Below are 15,463 nucleotides of genomic sequence, written 5' to 3'. Positions count from 1 at the left end.
GCATGAATTGTAAGAATGTATTGTTGCGTCAGCGAGTCACATGACACTGTGACGCAACGTTTCTAGAACGCAACGTTTCTTTGACGAATGTTCAAGTTCTTACTAGAAATAGGGTACGCTGGTATATAAAAGAAGGTAATGTAATGTGTGTATAGATAGTGAGTATTGAACTGCAGTCACACGGTATTGTTGAAATTAACGTTCGTTCGTTACAGTGTTGTTTTAGCGCGAGTATTGAGATTAAGTGTATCGCAGAGTTATATTCGAAAGAATAAACCAGTTTTATTAAGTAAAGACTTGTGTCGTTAAAGTTTCGTTTGTTAATTGATTTTCCGTAACTTCGTTCCAAACGGAGACGTAACAGTATAGATACAGGTGGGGAATAAGTCCACTGTTCTTATTTTAGGAAGTGAAGTCTCCTTCATGCTAAATGGCATATCATCTGCTGATGGCACCCCCATAACTCGCAAAAAAAAAAAAAAAGGAAGTGAAGAATACTGTTTACAATCCTAGTTTTATTACTTTTAACCTAACCTTATTTATCACCATCACACCACTACCAGTACCACTGCTTGGAATTATAATATGCGTTAAATCAGACTGGATAAATGAAGTAGATAGCATCTGAAATTGAAGTAAGTTAATTTATTTAAAAAAGTTACGGATCCCTGTTTAACTTGTAAAAGTTGTAGGGTTGAAATGTAATTGAGAATGTTGTGTGGGATGTGATTAATAATGAAATAAGGTAATAATATTTTTGCCTTCTAGATAAGGGACTTAAAAAGTCGTTACTGGGCGATAGTCAGAACTTGATGGTAATTAGTATTACGGTTACTACGGGTTAGCCTTTAGTTACAATATTACTATTAGAGTAAAAGTGATCCGTTTTTCACTGTGGTGTAGAGTTCTGAGTAGTATGTTGTAAGGAAAACACGTAGGTTAAAAACAAGTATTATTTGTATTAAAAGTTTTAAACTGACAAAAGTACAAAACCTTATAAGTATAACCCGAGCGCTTTATAAAACTGACATTACAAATAAAAGTCCAGTTTTCGTTAGAGTTCGGGTTATAATTATAGTTATACTGTTATAGAGTTTTGTGTTTTTGTCTTTATATAGTTTTACTTTATACTTATTGTCAACCTTAAAATTAGAGTAAAAATATTTATATAAAAGTGTATGCCCACCCTTTCTTTCTTTTTTAATTTTTTTTCATAAGTTGGTTTTGTTATAACTAGTACGTTTTGAACTAAAGTATATACTCATGTACCTGAGTAATACTAATAGTAGTACTTTCACAGAGGAAATTTACCACGTAGCGAGTGAAAGCTAGCACCAAGAGTCTTACTAGTTTTCTTTCACCATGAAGAAAATCTTACCTGTTATGTGTTACAGTCAAGTATCATTGTAGTTGCAGTTTAATAAATTCATTTATTTTTTTGTTGTATCCATTGTAGTTGTAGTTTCATGTATATTTAAGTCATAATAAAGAATTTTGCATTTTAATTTAGTAATTTTTTTGTCTTTTTTTTTAACTGAGGTGAGTGAATTGTTATGGGAAAACTTGTAGGAGTAAATGATATTGGAAAAGGTTGAGAAGCACTGGTATAAAGAATTGTTCAGATCTCAATTGGTCATCTTATTTAAAAAAGGATGATGATGAGTTATTGTAGAGAGTTCAGAGAAGAGCTTCAAGACTGGGAGGAGTATTATATGAGGAAAGGTTGTAATTAGGAATATCTTTGCTGAAGAGGTATATTATATGCTTCAGGTACATTATTGATGATTTAAAAATTATTATAGATGTGCAATCATTAAATCCAGATAATATTTTAAAACATTTGTAGGAAGAAGACTAGGGGATGCAAACTTAAAATGGGAAAAACCTGGACACAACCCACAGTTAAGGAAGTGTTACTTTTAATTTAATACAGCAATCACTGCCAGTCAGTCTACATCAGTGCTTCTCAGTCAGGGTGCAGTGGAATTCTTCTAGGGGTGCTGCAAGTTTTTATCAAAATATTGCTATCTCTATGATCCTCACTCCCAGGCTATGCCACTATTAACTAGGTTATAAAATATTAGAGGTGCTGTGGAAATTGTAAACTATGTGTAGGGGGTGTCTTGAGCAGAAAAAGGGTTGAGAAACACTGGTCTATGTAATAGCTTGCCTTCAGGTATGTTAGAAGTTACAACAATGAAGGAGTTTTAGAGGAGATTGGATGACTATTTTAGAGGTCAAGGTTGGATACAAGAAAATGTGGTTTCTTTATGTATTTTGGAAAAAGGTGATAATAGAACTTGGGATACCCCAGATGACAAATAGTTCTTTATTTTCCTTTGGAAAGGAAACTGAATAAGACAAGTTTTCTTTATGTAGATAGAAGTAGAAGTAGCTTAGATGAGTCAAATGGCTGTTTATTATTCTATAGAAGTGATAAATTTCTAGGTCCTGATTCATGTGATACTAATTTCTCTAGGATCTATTCAACTACACTTTCTAATTTTTATATGGTTTCTAATTTGTGTGTAACATTGGACTTCTGGGTTAAAACTATGTTGATGTAAGTTATAACAAAGGCTACTCCTACATGGAGCATTGTGTTCTGGTGTGATAGTGTTGTGCTTGTTTTCAAGCTAACTGTGTTGTAAATTCCACTTGTGGTCCTTGAAATCTTGTTTCTTCTTCTGTTGTTATTACCAAGTTATCTATACAATGTATGTACTTCATTATCATCTGATGTAAGATCTGTTATTTGCTCTTCACTATCTGGGTTGTTTGTTTCTGTCTACGTTGTGCTCAGTTTTGCTATTTAGTGGAGCTTAATGAGATTCATTTCTTTTATTTTTCTTTTGTTTGTTATTAATTGTCTATCCTTGCCAGATATTTTCTTCACCTTGATGGTGGTTGTTTAGCTACCCTAGAGGGACCTTTCTTAGTTTTCCCAGTTTCTTTGTGTTGCCTCTGTTAAGTATTGAAAGTGTACAGTAGTACCTTATAGTTTATTCTTATGTTACATACTTTAGCTGTCTTATTTGCATGCCTCTCTTTCTTCAACAGCATGTGTTCAGTTTGTATTTGTCAAATCACATGGAATTTTTATTAGTTTAAGTATCTTAGCTTTATAGTCTTCACATACAGCATAGATGATGGCTTTAAGTGCCAATATTTCCTGCATAGATAGATCACATCTCATCCACTTAATAGAAGTAGGGTCTTTCTTGGGTTGACTCATTATCTGTACTTCTATAGGTGAATAATGGCATTTGTTTGGCCCAAGTTATGTATCACAGTAATGTGATGTCATGTCTAATAATGTCTTGGTAAACCCTTTTACCAATCCATTTGCTAATGAATGATATATGATGGTTTTTATTTTTGTTATTCCCAGCTATTTAGAAATGTCTTTCAATTGTAGAATTCCATGTCTTTCTAACACCTGATTTACAAAAGCTTTAGCAATCTTTTTTTACATTTTTAATCTGCTAAGCTCATTGCTTGAGGTACCTTGTCAAACAAACTAAAGTATACTGGTTTCTAACATAACTAATGAGTAAGGGGCCTAATATGTTCAGTATGATAATTTGAAATAGGGCTATTAGTGTTGGTATATTATTTAATGGTGCATTTTGCAGATGTAGACTAATCTTTCATTTTTGATATTCTAAATAAGATTCACATAATTTCTTTTATATCTTTTCTCTTGCTTATACTATTGTTTTTTATTAGCTAATTGTGCTACCAAGAAACTAGCGTGTTATAGAATTAACTTTTTAGACGTCTAGGTACAATTATCTTGGATGTAGTTTCTTCTAACTGACATTGTTAGTTTTATCTATTTATGTAGCCTCTTTTATTTTTTCTCTGCCCTTGTTTCTTTTAACTTTTACATTGTTTTCTCCTACCCTAAATTTCTTACTTTTCTTAAATCTACTACTGTTTTTGTTAGCTTTTCTTCTCATTTGATACTATTACTCTCCATACTAGCTTATTATTGCTTAGGAACTAGTTTTACCTTCTTATCATTTTTTACGTTTCTGGAAGCTTTGCTGAACAGCTGTTTGAGCCTTAGTTTTTCTGCTACATGCACACGAGAGTCAGATTCTATGCCTTTGAATGGCTCTATCTCTATGCACATTCCACACCTGTAACTTTTATGTGTGTGTGTGTGTGTGTTTCTCACATCTATGTCAGCATACAGCTTTTCAATATACCTGTGGAAGGTACTTTATAGTATGCAATAACAGGTCAATACTTAGTAAGGTGACCTTGCTTTAAAATGTTGATATACTTCAGGTGATCAGGAATACCTAGTTTAATTTTAGATGTGTTTTTGATGAAAGAATGTATCTAATATTGGTTTGATTTATACTTATTTTTCTCTGATCTCTTTTCTAGTTACAACATATTTTAACTCTACTTGGCTTTTTTAACATTCAATCACATGAGGCTACTAGCTAGTCCTTTTTAATGATTTATTGTGTTCTGAATAATAACTTCATTTGAGTGATTATAAGTCCTTCATAACCTACTTCCTAGTTACTGCAACTTATGCTCAAAGACACAGATTGATTCCCAGCATTACTGAATATGCATGTTAATCAGTTTGAGTATAATGTTAGAAGTTTTCTTATGTCTAAGCTCATCTGTCAACCTCTGATGTAATTTTTAAAATCATTTGTTACTTGTAACTCATCATAAACCTTAATGACTCTTTCAGCTTCACATGACGTACTTAAGCTTCACATATTCACCTTTTGCACGTCTGACCAGTGTGATATCCCAGCTGCTTCATCTACTTCATAGAAACTTTCTATATCCTTGTCAATTTTACCATAAAATGACAGGACAGTGGTTGTTAGCCCTGTTGATATGCTCTGTCTAACACTTGTGACTATATGTTCTGCATTATCAGCATTTGGGTTATGAATAGGCTCTTTTGCAAGGGTGGGATTGGCTGCATAGATATAGTTGGGGTTAGTGCCTCCTCCAAGCTCACATAGCCATTTTTACCATTTTTAAGCTCTATATACAATCTTATTTCCACCTGATATCTACTTGAATATGACTCTACTTACAGCTGTATCTGTATTTACTTTCTTAACATTTCTCTCACAAACCTAAGGTTGGAGAACACTTCTTTTAGGATAGTAGTTTTTTACCCTGTAAGGATTAAGATTACTACACATCCCAGTTAATCTAGGACTGTCTCAGTTTTTATTTTTAATTTTTTGTCCCAATCAGAAACAGTGAAAGTGTTAGATTGTTCTGGTTTCTCTGTACCTCAATGTGAATTTGATATGTATGGTTAGTCATTATACATGTTTCTTCTAAAGTTTATTTGAAGAATCACCTGCCAAATACAGATCACATTCTTCTATTCTGATGAAAATCACATGACTATTTATACAAAGCCACCATTGTAAGCAAGTTATGGATGTGTTTTTGGAAACTTGATCTAAAGTTAAATTTCTTGACACAACCACATGTGATTAAATAAGCTGTCTTTATTCAATGTGGATAATTATCAGATGAATCGATCCATTCATGGTTGTTTCACCTTTTTTTTGAGTAACATTCACACGCTCGCTCGTATACACTTAATGTTACTGTAAAAACAAAACTTTTCTCATTTAATTTTCAACTTATGTATTAATTTTATCTTCTTTAATGCTTATTTATTAACTTTTATAATTCAATATTCATTCAATTTTCTGAAGATATTTTTTAAAATTTCTATACAGGTTTACTGCATTTTTTTCAGGACTTTTAAAGTAACTGTAAATAATTATTTTTATTAGAAAATTATGATTTGTAGCCACTTTAGTAGTGTGTTTACATGTAGAACACTTTGTTCTATTTCTTTAGTACATTTTACATACATTTAATTGGTGCTACTATACTGTGTGGTCTACAAAGATATTTACACTATAGTGTGCAGTCTACACAGATACTATCATCATCACCATTTTAATGATTTACTAAAACATAATTTCTTGCTAAATAATTTATATCTATCCACGTTTTTGTTCACCAAATAATAATAATTAAATAAGTTGTGTGTTCCAAAAGAGTACCTTAAATTTAGGTTATCATTGTGCTAGTCTTGATTGTTGGAACTTGTTTCATTCCGATTATATCTGCCCCCAAAACGTTATGGTATTTTCTACTCTATTAGTATTAGTTCCTTTTTTTTAGTATTTTTTTTTATTAGGTTAAAAGTGTTATTTATGATAAATGGTAACAATTGCAAATAAATGAAAGTTAAATGGTGATGATGATGATAGTATCTGTATAGACTGCACTTGTTAGTGTTACTATCTTTGTGGATCACACGCTATAGTAGCACCCATTTAATTTATCCCTTTGGAATCACTAAATTAAGCAATGTTAAGAAGCATAATATTTTAATCTGTACATTACAAACCACCTCATTTTCAATTTCAGTCTTATTATTATATTAAAAATTCACATAATTTGTATAATATTAAACATTCTCTATTTTTGTGGAATTAATTTGATAATGTAGTATAATTAAAAGTGTGTTATTTAGATAATAAAAATGTCCTATTAAACTGAATGCTTCAGCATGAATAATGAAAATGGTGACATGCCCCACTCCTTGGTTGGCCATGAAGAGGAGGTGGAAGTGGTGGTTTTTAAGGGTCAGACTGAATCAACATCAAGTCAAACTTCTGTAAATAGCACCACCAATAGAAGAAAAGTTCAAATTGTCATTCAAAGACAAACCTTAAATCAGCAAGATGTGGAAGAAAGATTTTCTACAGGTGAAATTTATAAACCAAAGTTAGTCAACAAGGCAAGTATATTGCATTGTAGCAGTTGAATTGACAAAGATTAGATGAATATGTCAATGGTTTTCCTTTAATGGCTTGTCTAAATTAAAATTGATGATTATAAATATGTGTGTGGATAACTAGTTATCTCTTTATCTATCTAGACTGAGAAAAATTGTAAAAAAGAAATGAGTACATGAAACGTGATTTATCTGTTAATTCATCTCTGTGTATCTTTGATGAAACTGATAATAAAGGTCATTAATTGGTAATTATTCTAGTTAACCCTATGTGCACCAGTGGGAGTCAAAGTGCACATGCAAAAATCTTTTACAGAGTAATATTCAACATAGTATTACGTATTTGTGTTAGTTATCAACTATTCATTTTACCTTACGTTGCTGATTTAGTGACAGTTAATAGTAAAGAAGAGTAAATATCAAGTACAATATACAGGAATACTGATAAACTATAGATATGTATTTCAGAGGTCATAGATGTTATGCAAATACAAAAAGTAAAATAGAAAAAGTATTTTATATTCTTTGATAGATTGTTTAGACAGAGTATTCGTGATGAATAGTGCCTGTTGTAGAGACACAAATGTAGAGGACGACGTTTCGAAAGTCTTTTGCCTTTCGTCTTCACGTGAACATCACCTTGCACTCCAACCTGTCAGAGTCTGACTAATGTTTTCAATTCACAGATGCATCTTCTGTACAAATACCTTTGTAACACATCTGAATTTTTGTGCAAAGAGTTGTACATTTTACTAAAAGCTTGTCACATTTCATGTAGATACACATGGTAAATTCAGAACTTTAATCAACATTTCTTCTCCAATATGGATTTCATCCATTGGACTGACCCTGCATACAGTCAGTTAATTTGTTTAAACATATATAATTACAAAGATATTAACTGGTTATTCTGTTAATTGATCTAAAGGTCATTGACTGGTTTTTATGTTAGTTCATATGTCTTAACTTAGATTAATTACAAAGATATTAACTGGTTATTCCAATAATCGATCTTTTGAAAATATTATCACTCACAAGGGTAAGTACACAAAACATGATTGTTCTGTTAATTGATTTACATTTACCTTTGATTAAATTGATCATAAAGGTCAGTTACTGGCTATTCTGTTGATGAGTCTATGTAAATCAGACTTTAACAAAAAGGTAAATAACTGGTTGCTCCATTAATGAAAGTGTTTAAACTGAGATTTATTTTTCATTCAGATAACCTGTTATTTCCATTAATTTACTTAATATGTTATTTGTTTGACCAATGTCTGAAACATTCAAGCATGAATAAATACAGATAAATATTTGTTTATATTGTGTTCTGACTTTATACAAATGTTATTAAAAGTAATGATTTTAAGTTCTTCTTGAAAGTGTAAACATAATTGCTTTTTTTGTTTTTTCAGAAATAAGCTATTCCGAAAGGAGAAACTTACCTCTATACATAGTAACTATTCCTTGTGCTGTAACAGTCTACAGTGAACAACCTGCTACAGTCAGTATTCAACAACACCAAAAAATATTCAACAATAACAACATCAAAACACAGTTAATAAACAAGTGCCTGGCCAGGACTTCACACTGATATTAATAAACACTTTACCATAAATATTAATAAGTCAGCAAAAATGAAATTGGGAAAAAGAACCAGAAAGAAAAATCTAATTAAAAAAATACAGCAAAAACAAAAATTCCAACAATACCTTTCAATATCAATAACAATATTGAGTGATAAACAGCAACAATTCACTAACTATCTCCTGACTCTCCCTCTCTTAGTGAAGTTTCTGGCAGAGTATTTATTTACAAAGTAGTAGTAGTATCTGTACGTCACTGCTGGGTAAACTGGTGTCAGTTTCATCATACACACATAGATATTTACTCAAAATACAAATGATTATGTTGAAGGTGAGTTAGTATTTTAATGAAGCTAAAAATTCACAGTTAAACTAAACAATAAAGAGACATAATAAATGGTAAACACAACCATAATCATAAAAAAAAAAAGATTGGAATTTTCTCTCTCGCAGTGCATCTGTCCTTGAGATTCTGTGTAGCCACTAGCCTTTAGCTATTTCCCACCTAAGATAAGTTATATTCTGAACTACACTAGCACATGATGTAATCATTGTGCAACAATAGTCCTTCACCAACTGCAGTGTTACACATTCTTCGTGCATAGTAGATCCTTATAAGCACTTGCATTCGAAATTAACTTTATTCTCATCCTTAGCCCTGTCTTTATTAGACACCTTTCTTTAAATTTAAACTTAATCAAATTCGTGTTGCATTTTTTTTCACAGTGTAGCTTTCATTGATTTGCTTTTAGTTTGTTTTAATTTCAATTTAAAGTTGCATTGCCACCAACTAACTGATAAAAATTTTTTAAAATCTTGAGTACTGTTAAAATGCCCACAAATTCTCAAGTGAGTGTGACTATCACATCCTCCCCTACATTACCCCTACTTTGTCTGTGGCCACTGTAGGATTGTTGACTGTTGAAGATGTTATAGCCATAGTTCATTGTGTCATGGGTTCTTTGATGCCTTTTTTGTCTTGTCTTCCCTTCCCTTTGTCAGAAGTATATTTTCCTCTTTTGTAACCTGACCGTGAGGACGACGACATTGAATCAGCTCTTTCCACCTCCTGGGTTTGCACTAAGTTTCTCTGTACCTGTTGAGGACAGTGTTCCTCATCCAAATCTCTTTGTGCATTTGATTTCTCTGGTTCTTTGCTTTCAATTTCTCCACTGTCCTTTGATTCTTCCTATTCAATACTATATGATTCTTATGCTGAGGATTAAATGGTTTTTCTTCATTCTCCAGGTACACGTGTTCATGTTTACATATTCCTGGATCAGCTTCATTCCCACTCTCAAATGCCTCATCCTCTTCAACTCCAGAATTCCTTTGCCATGGCTTATGACCATTCTCCTTTTCTCTTCTTGAATTCTCAATTCCTGGGGGGGGATGTCCCCTATCTCCAGTAACACTGTTGTGCTAAATTTTCCCCGTTTTCGCCATTTTTGTACCCACCTCTTTCATTACTTCTTTTATCTGAAGCCCTATACTATGATCACAATAGTTTTTCTGGGGATCTACTGTTGGTCATTTTCAAAACTTTGGCCAGAGTCTTGTTTTCTTCCTTGTCTCTGCCTACTTGGTTCCTCTGTTGGAAATCCTTTTGGGTCCTAACACTTTTCTACCACTCATTTTCTCCATTCTTACCTCTAAGACTTTGTCTGGCTCCTTTTCTTCACCTTAAAGTCTTTAGGGGTGTCTCTAATGCCTTGGAGACTCGGGCCAAGGCTACCCAATGTTTCTGTTTGTAGACCTTTGGACCCCTTTTGTGGCTGACCAGTGGGTCATTCAAGTTCTTACATACAGCCTTTCTTTTCACTTCTCATCTATTCTTCCTCTGTCCTCTTTTCCTATTTTTTTTCCTCTTCATTCTAGTGCTCAATGTCTTTTGCATCTCAAGGCCACTGAATCAGATCTTTTGGGCACAAGAACCTTTGAGAGGGTCTTTTGCCCATCTTTAAAATTTTTATTCTTGTCTTTTTGTTGTCCCCCAAAAGATCTGGGACTGGTGTACCATTATTGACCTTTCCTCTCTCTCAACCACTATCTGGTGGTTTCTCAGATTAAAATTTCATAAAATTTTTAATAAGTTACAATACTTCAGCATTAATGTTGAAATATTCATGCAAAAATTAATATTCAATGGATTTGATAAACAAACTCTAAATAAAATTATAAGAATATTTTGTAATAAATATAAAAAAGTAAAAATTAAGAAGTTTTTACTAGAAGTTTCTGATAAATATTTTTAGTTTTTAATAAGGTCGATTAAACAACTTTGCAGTACTTTTATGCAGATGAATACCTAATCACATATAAAGGCTCATGTAAAGTCTGAAAATTGGTAGTTACAGTGGACTTAATGGGTGGTGGTTGGGACTTATATTAATTATACTTTGGAGAGCAGTCACCTTCCCACAACTGTCTGCAGGCAGTGAAGGTTGTGAGACACTGTGGGCTTGAGCACCCACATCTCACTCTTTTAACTTGTATTTCTTTTTATGATTTGATTTATTTTTTTTATGAATTTCTTTATGTGTGACTGGCGAATGGAGGTTAGGACTGATAGACTGTGTATCCCCACCATGATGTGGGTCCTACTTCCGCAGTCACCTCCAAAACCCAGGGAATATTTTATATCCCACATTATAGTCTGTACCCAGGGGATCCTTTTAATTTATGCAGCATCTTTAATTTTTTTTGGGCTTGTTTTGTTCATTTAAATTTCATTTATCACAGGTTTGGATTTGCTGTGTGTATGTGTTAGACTTCTGCAATTCAAAATTTTCAGGAACTTGCATGGCTTTGTAAAATATACTAGAAGTATTATCCTAACAATAGGACAAATGATATGACAAAAAACAAAACATTAATTTATTGAGTAACAAACTGCATGGGCTGAATATGGAAAAAATGAATTTTGAAATATTGTTAGTGTTAATTAAAAGGGGAAGTAATAGGAACATTACATAAGGAGTCAAGCTCCCAGTAAGTTGTAACATATGACTTTAACTATGAAAGAAGAGAAATAGTAACATTTATAATTTGTTTATTTTTAGGTAGCACAAAGGATGAAAAATTCTTGCATGTGTTCCATGTTGTGTCTTGTCTCATTTTTTCAACAACGATTACCAATTCTTCAGTGGCTACCAAACTATCCTTTGCGCAAATATTTTTTAAGTGATCTTATTTCAGCAGTTACTGTCCTGATTTTGCATATTCCTCAAGGTTAGAAAATAATATAAATTTACATATGTATTTTTTTTTTGCAAGATAGTTTTTTTTATTAAAAAGACGTATGTCAAAGAAACAACTACTGTCATGATTTCTTAATCTTTGCTCTAAATAATGCCATTGATTTGTTCGAGATGTCATTATATCTTTATGCATATCAATTTTTATTAAGTATATTGTTGCAATAGTTTTCATTGTTGACAAGTTATTTTCGTTTATTTGGTACAAATTAGAATGCAAAGTATATTCTACTCAATGATAACAAAAATGTTTATTTCTTTGACAGTATTCTACAAGCTAACTTAACTAATGTTCACTGATAGGCCTAAGTTCACAGTAGATATTAATACAACAGTTTCATCTTCTTTTTAACTTCTTGTACTCATGGTACTTGTCTTATTTATATTTTGGGTTACAAACACAAAACTTGAAGTTTACAAAACTGAACTGAATAACTGACATTCAAACTCAATTAAATAATAACCTCACTGTTTTAGACCTAGTGTAACTTACTAACAGAGTCAAAAATCAGTCTTTTATTCACTCTAACCTAACTTGTATTCTTTATACCACTCTCACTGTTCTAAAACTGGCAAAATTTCCAGACATTAGGCCATGCATTCATCATATGATGTCAGACCTCCATGTGGCAAAACAACAATATAATCATCTAAATTTAAAAACTTAGCACAACAGTATTAAAGTTTGAAATGTTTAAATGTCTAAAGTTTTATTCAAGCATGTGTAAAATCTTTGGCTCTTGCGTGCACATTGTCCTTTATGCATGTTGAAATGTATTATTCTTATGTTTAATTGTTTCTTGATGTTTGACTAAATGTAGTGGTAAATTTCTTTAATGTTTTTTCATTTCAATCAGTTGTAAAATTCCCTGAAGCTTAAAAGCATACAGTTTACTTCTGGACTGTAATCTTAATTTATATGCTACTTTATGTAATAACGACCCAAACTGTCAGTGAGCAAGACCAGATCACACACATGGTTACACGTAACACTTGCAGCACTTGGTTTATTTACAGTGATCTGATCTCAATGATCAGAAAAATTTGTGTTTGAAGACATACAATTTTTCATTATGAATTAATTTTGACATTTTTATAACTTTCCTTTAAGAATTTGATCAGGAATGTTTTTCTTAAAATATTGGTATACCTTACAATATCTATATATTTTATATGTAATTGTGGTGTAAAATTTCATTTTCCAGACCAGTTTTGTTAGCACGTCAGAAGCTTTCAGCATATGTTAGTAGCTTGTATCATAATGATCTGCCATTTTCTTCTCATTTTAAATCTGTTAAAGGGTGTACAGTATATCTCCAGAAAATGTATAGCAACAAATAGTATTTATTATTACAAAGAATCAGTTAACTAGTGTAAGATGTATTATTTTATATTAAAGTGTTAAAGGATTAGAAATTTAAAATTTTATTCTGTTGAGAGTCAGCAACCATGTGGAACAAGAGATTGTCTCCTTGACATTTACATGTTTTGATAGCATTGACTCATAGATTATATTGTATCAGTATATTTTTTACAGGTTCTTTAAAACATTTATTTGAGCAAGATGCTTGTAAATTACTTTTTTTTCTGTTTTGTCTGCACAGTATAATAATGATCAGCCTGTCAAACTAAATGCTACTTGACACAAGTACTACTGTGAAATTTTATTGTGTGAAGATGCAAGTTAATTCTGCACTCAGAAAACTACTGTTTAAAGTGTATTCATTCAAAATGTTTCACACTTTGTATTTGAATGAATATTTATTTGTTAAGATGGGAAGAAAAAGAGTTTAGATGTGTGAATGATATTTCAGGAATGGCATATGGCTTGTTAGCAGATGTAGATCCAGTCAATGGTCTGTATACATCGTTCTTTCCTGTTATCATATACTGCATGATGGGTACTTCTCGACATGTATCTGTTGGTAAGTTTCTCCATGTTGTAATTTGTTATTGTTATTAAACTGTTGAGAATTGTTGTTTGTACCCTATTGTTGAATGATTGTTTTACATTTGATTGAAGCCGTCTTATCTTCTTCAATCAATGAAGGGCAAAAAAATTTTTTTATTACAACACTTTAAGATAACTACATAATCTCCTCTTTAACAGTGGAATCTAAAGTATGATAAAAACCTGGCATATGTTACTTAGAAGTATAATCATACAAATGATGGTTCACTGTAAAGGTGAAGCAATAATTTTCATGTGACTGTGATGTAAAGAACATCTACAAGATATTTGAGATTGTATGTACACTGTAAATTACTTGCACATTGTTGGATAGTCAGGTTAATATGAAAAGGTATAATCATATATCTTGCAAAAATCTGTCGGGACCAAAATTAAGTATAACAGAACTAAACTTGTTTTTCTTTTACAATTAAGAACAGTGTGGTACTTTCAGATTAAACTGATTTCTGCAAAAGGTGTTAGGTTACTAAAGTAGATCCACTTTATAACCAGAGGATCAGCAGGATAAGTGATGAAGCAATATGAATTTCTCTGAAACTGAGTTTCAGAAAGAAATATACTTGATGCAAATGTACAAAACCATATTGAAATTTACAAACAAAACCAAAATAATGTGTATAGGATGAAGGACAGCTCCTTTATGATAAAGATATTTCTCTAAACCTTCTAAGAAACTTATTAAAATGTTTATTAAGAATTAGCTAACTTTCCGTATTAACTCAATGAGAGTATGTTGCCATTGTTCATGAACCCTCTTCCCCCATTCACCCAGAAAGTGATTGTTATTAAGTAGCACATATTATACACAGCTATTCTCAAAATAATCTATTAAGATATTGCCCTTGTAAAAAAACATATAATAGGGCCAGTATGAAGCACATTCCACTTTTGGTACAAGTAAATAGAGTTGATCCTGAGTTCTAAACCCTCAGCATGTCAAGTGAAGTACTACTAAAAATTTTCTTTTCTGCTATTATTTTCACAAGTTTTCTGTGAAGGCAGATATATGTCAGAGAAAAGTGTTAAAAGAAAGTAGCAGAAGAAGGCTGAAATCCAGTAAGTACTTGATAAAACATTAGAATAATACACGTGTGAGAGAGATGTATGTTTTGTTAGGAAATTCATCCTAAAAATTTGAGTTTAGGGTATGCAAAAAACATTATTGCGTGTTATATCTACATTATAATTATTGGATAATAATCGGACTGAACTTATCAATCCAAAATGTATTTCATCTTAAAGCAGTATGTGTCTTTTAAGTCAAAGTTTTTATTCTGTACAATGCGAGTTATGGTTTTTAGACAGATATAAATTAATTGAATATGAAATATGATCACAAAGCATGCTTTACTCTCATCAAGAAAGATTTAATTAATGAAGAACATTGTTTTTTTAATATACAGTTAACAGTTTGTAATTAATTTGAGAGAGTTAACATTTATGTAATTAAAAAGTAATTGGTGAAGACAGAAAGGTTAAGTATCAGATAATAGTTTATTATAGCAGATGATTGATATATATATATAGTAGGCGGTTGATATAAATATTAAACACTTTTATTTAAAAACACAAAACAAGTAACAACATTTAAAATACTAAAAGTGCATAGGAAGCCCAATCTATTAAACGATTTACCACTTATTACCAGTTTCAGGAAACTCCACCCCTTCTCAGTAACCCTGAAAAGGACAAATAAAAAGAACAAGACTAGGCTTCTTGTTGTGCCAGAACGTATATATTGTACGTGTGTTTGTTTACTCATGACAGTGAACTTAAAGTATATAAGGTTTGAATTAATAGGATTAGTAACAGTGCATCATATTAATACAGG

At 31.6% G+C, this 15,463-nt stretch overlaps 1 protein-coding gene across 6 annotated transcripts in view; it reads left to right on the top strand.

Annotated features, from left to right (window-relative positions):
* Window positions 1-15,463, top strand: part of LOC106465449 (sulfate transporter-like) — a 50,041-nt gene that overhangs the window by 5,554 nt on the left and 29,024 nt on the right. For 3 of the 6 annotated variants that reach the window (XM_022393354.1, XM_022393355.1, XM_022393357.1), the window contains exons 2-4: window positions 6,589-6,820; window positions 11,466-11,634; window positions 13,475-13,585. In XM_022393354.1, coding sequence (XP_022249062.1) covers window positions 6,590-6,820; window positions 11,466-11,634; window positions 13,475-13,585 — 511 coding nt within the window. In that variant the 5' untranslated portion in view covers window position 6,589. Of the gene's footprint in view, window positions 1-385; window positions 636-6,588; window positions 6,821-11,465; window positions 11,635-13,474; window positions 13,586-15,463 lie in introns of those variants that run through there. The other 3 variants (XM_022393358.1, XM_022393353.1, XM_022393359.1) reach the window with 3 other exon arrangements.

Source organism: Limulus polyphemus, unplaced genomic scaffold, assembly GCF_000517525.1.
Source record: "Limulus polyphemus unplaced genomic scaffold, Limulus_polyphemus-2.1.2 Scaffold1949, whole genome shotgun sequence".
In the NCBI taxonomy this organism is placed as follows: domain Eukaryota; kingdom Metazoa; phylum Arthropoda; class Merostomata; order Xiphosura; family Limulidae; genus Limulus; species Limulus polyphemus.
The sequence above is the reverse complement of the archived record's forward strand: the minus strand, read 5'-3'. Positions and strand labels throughout refer to the sequence as shown.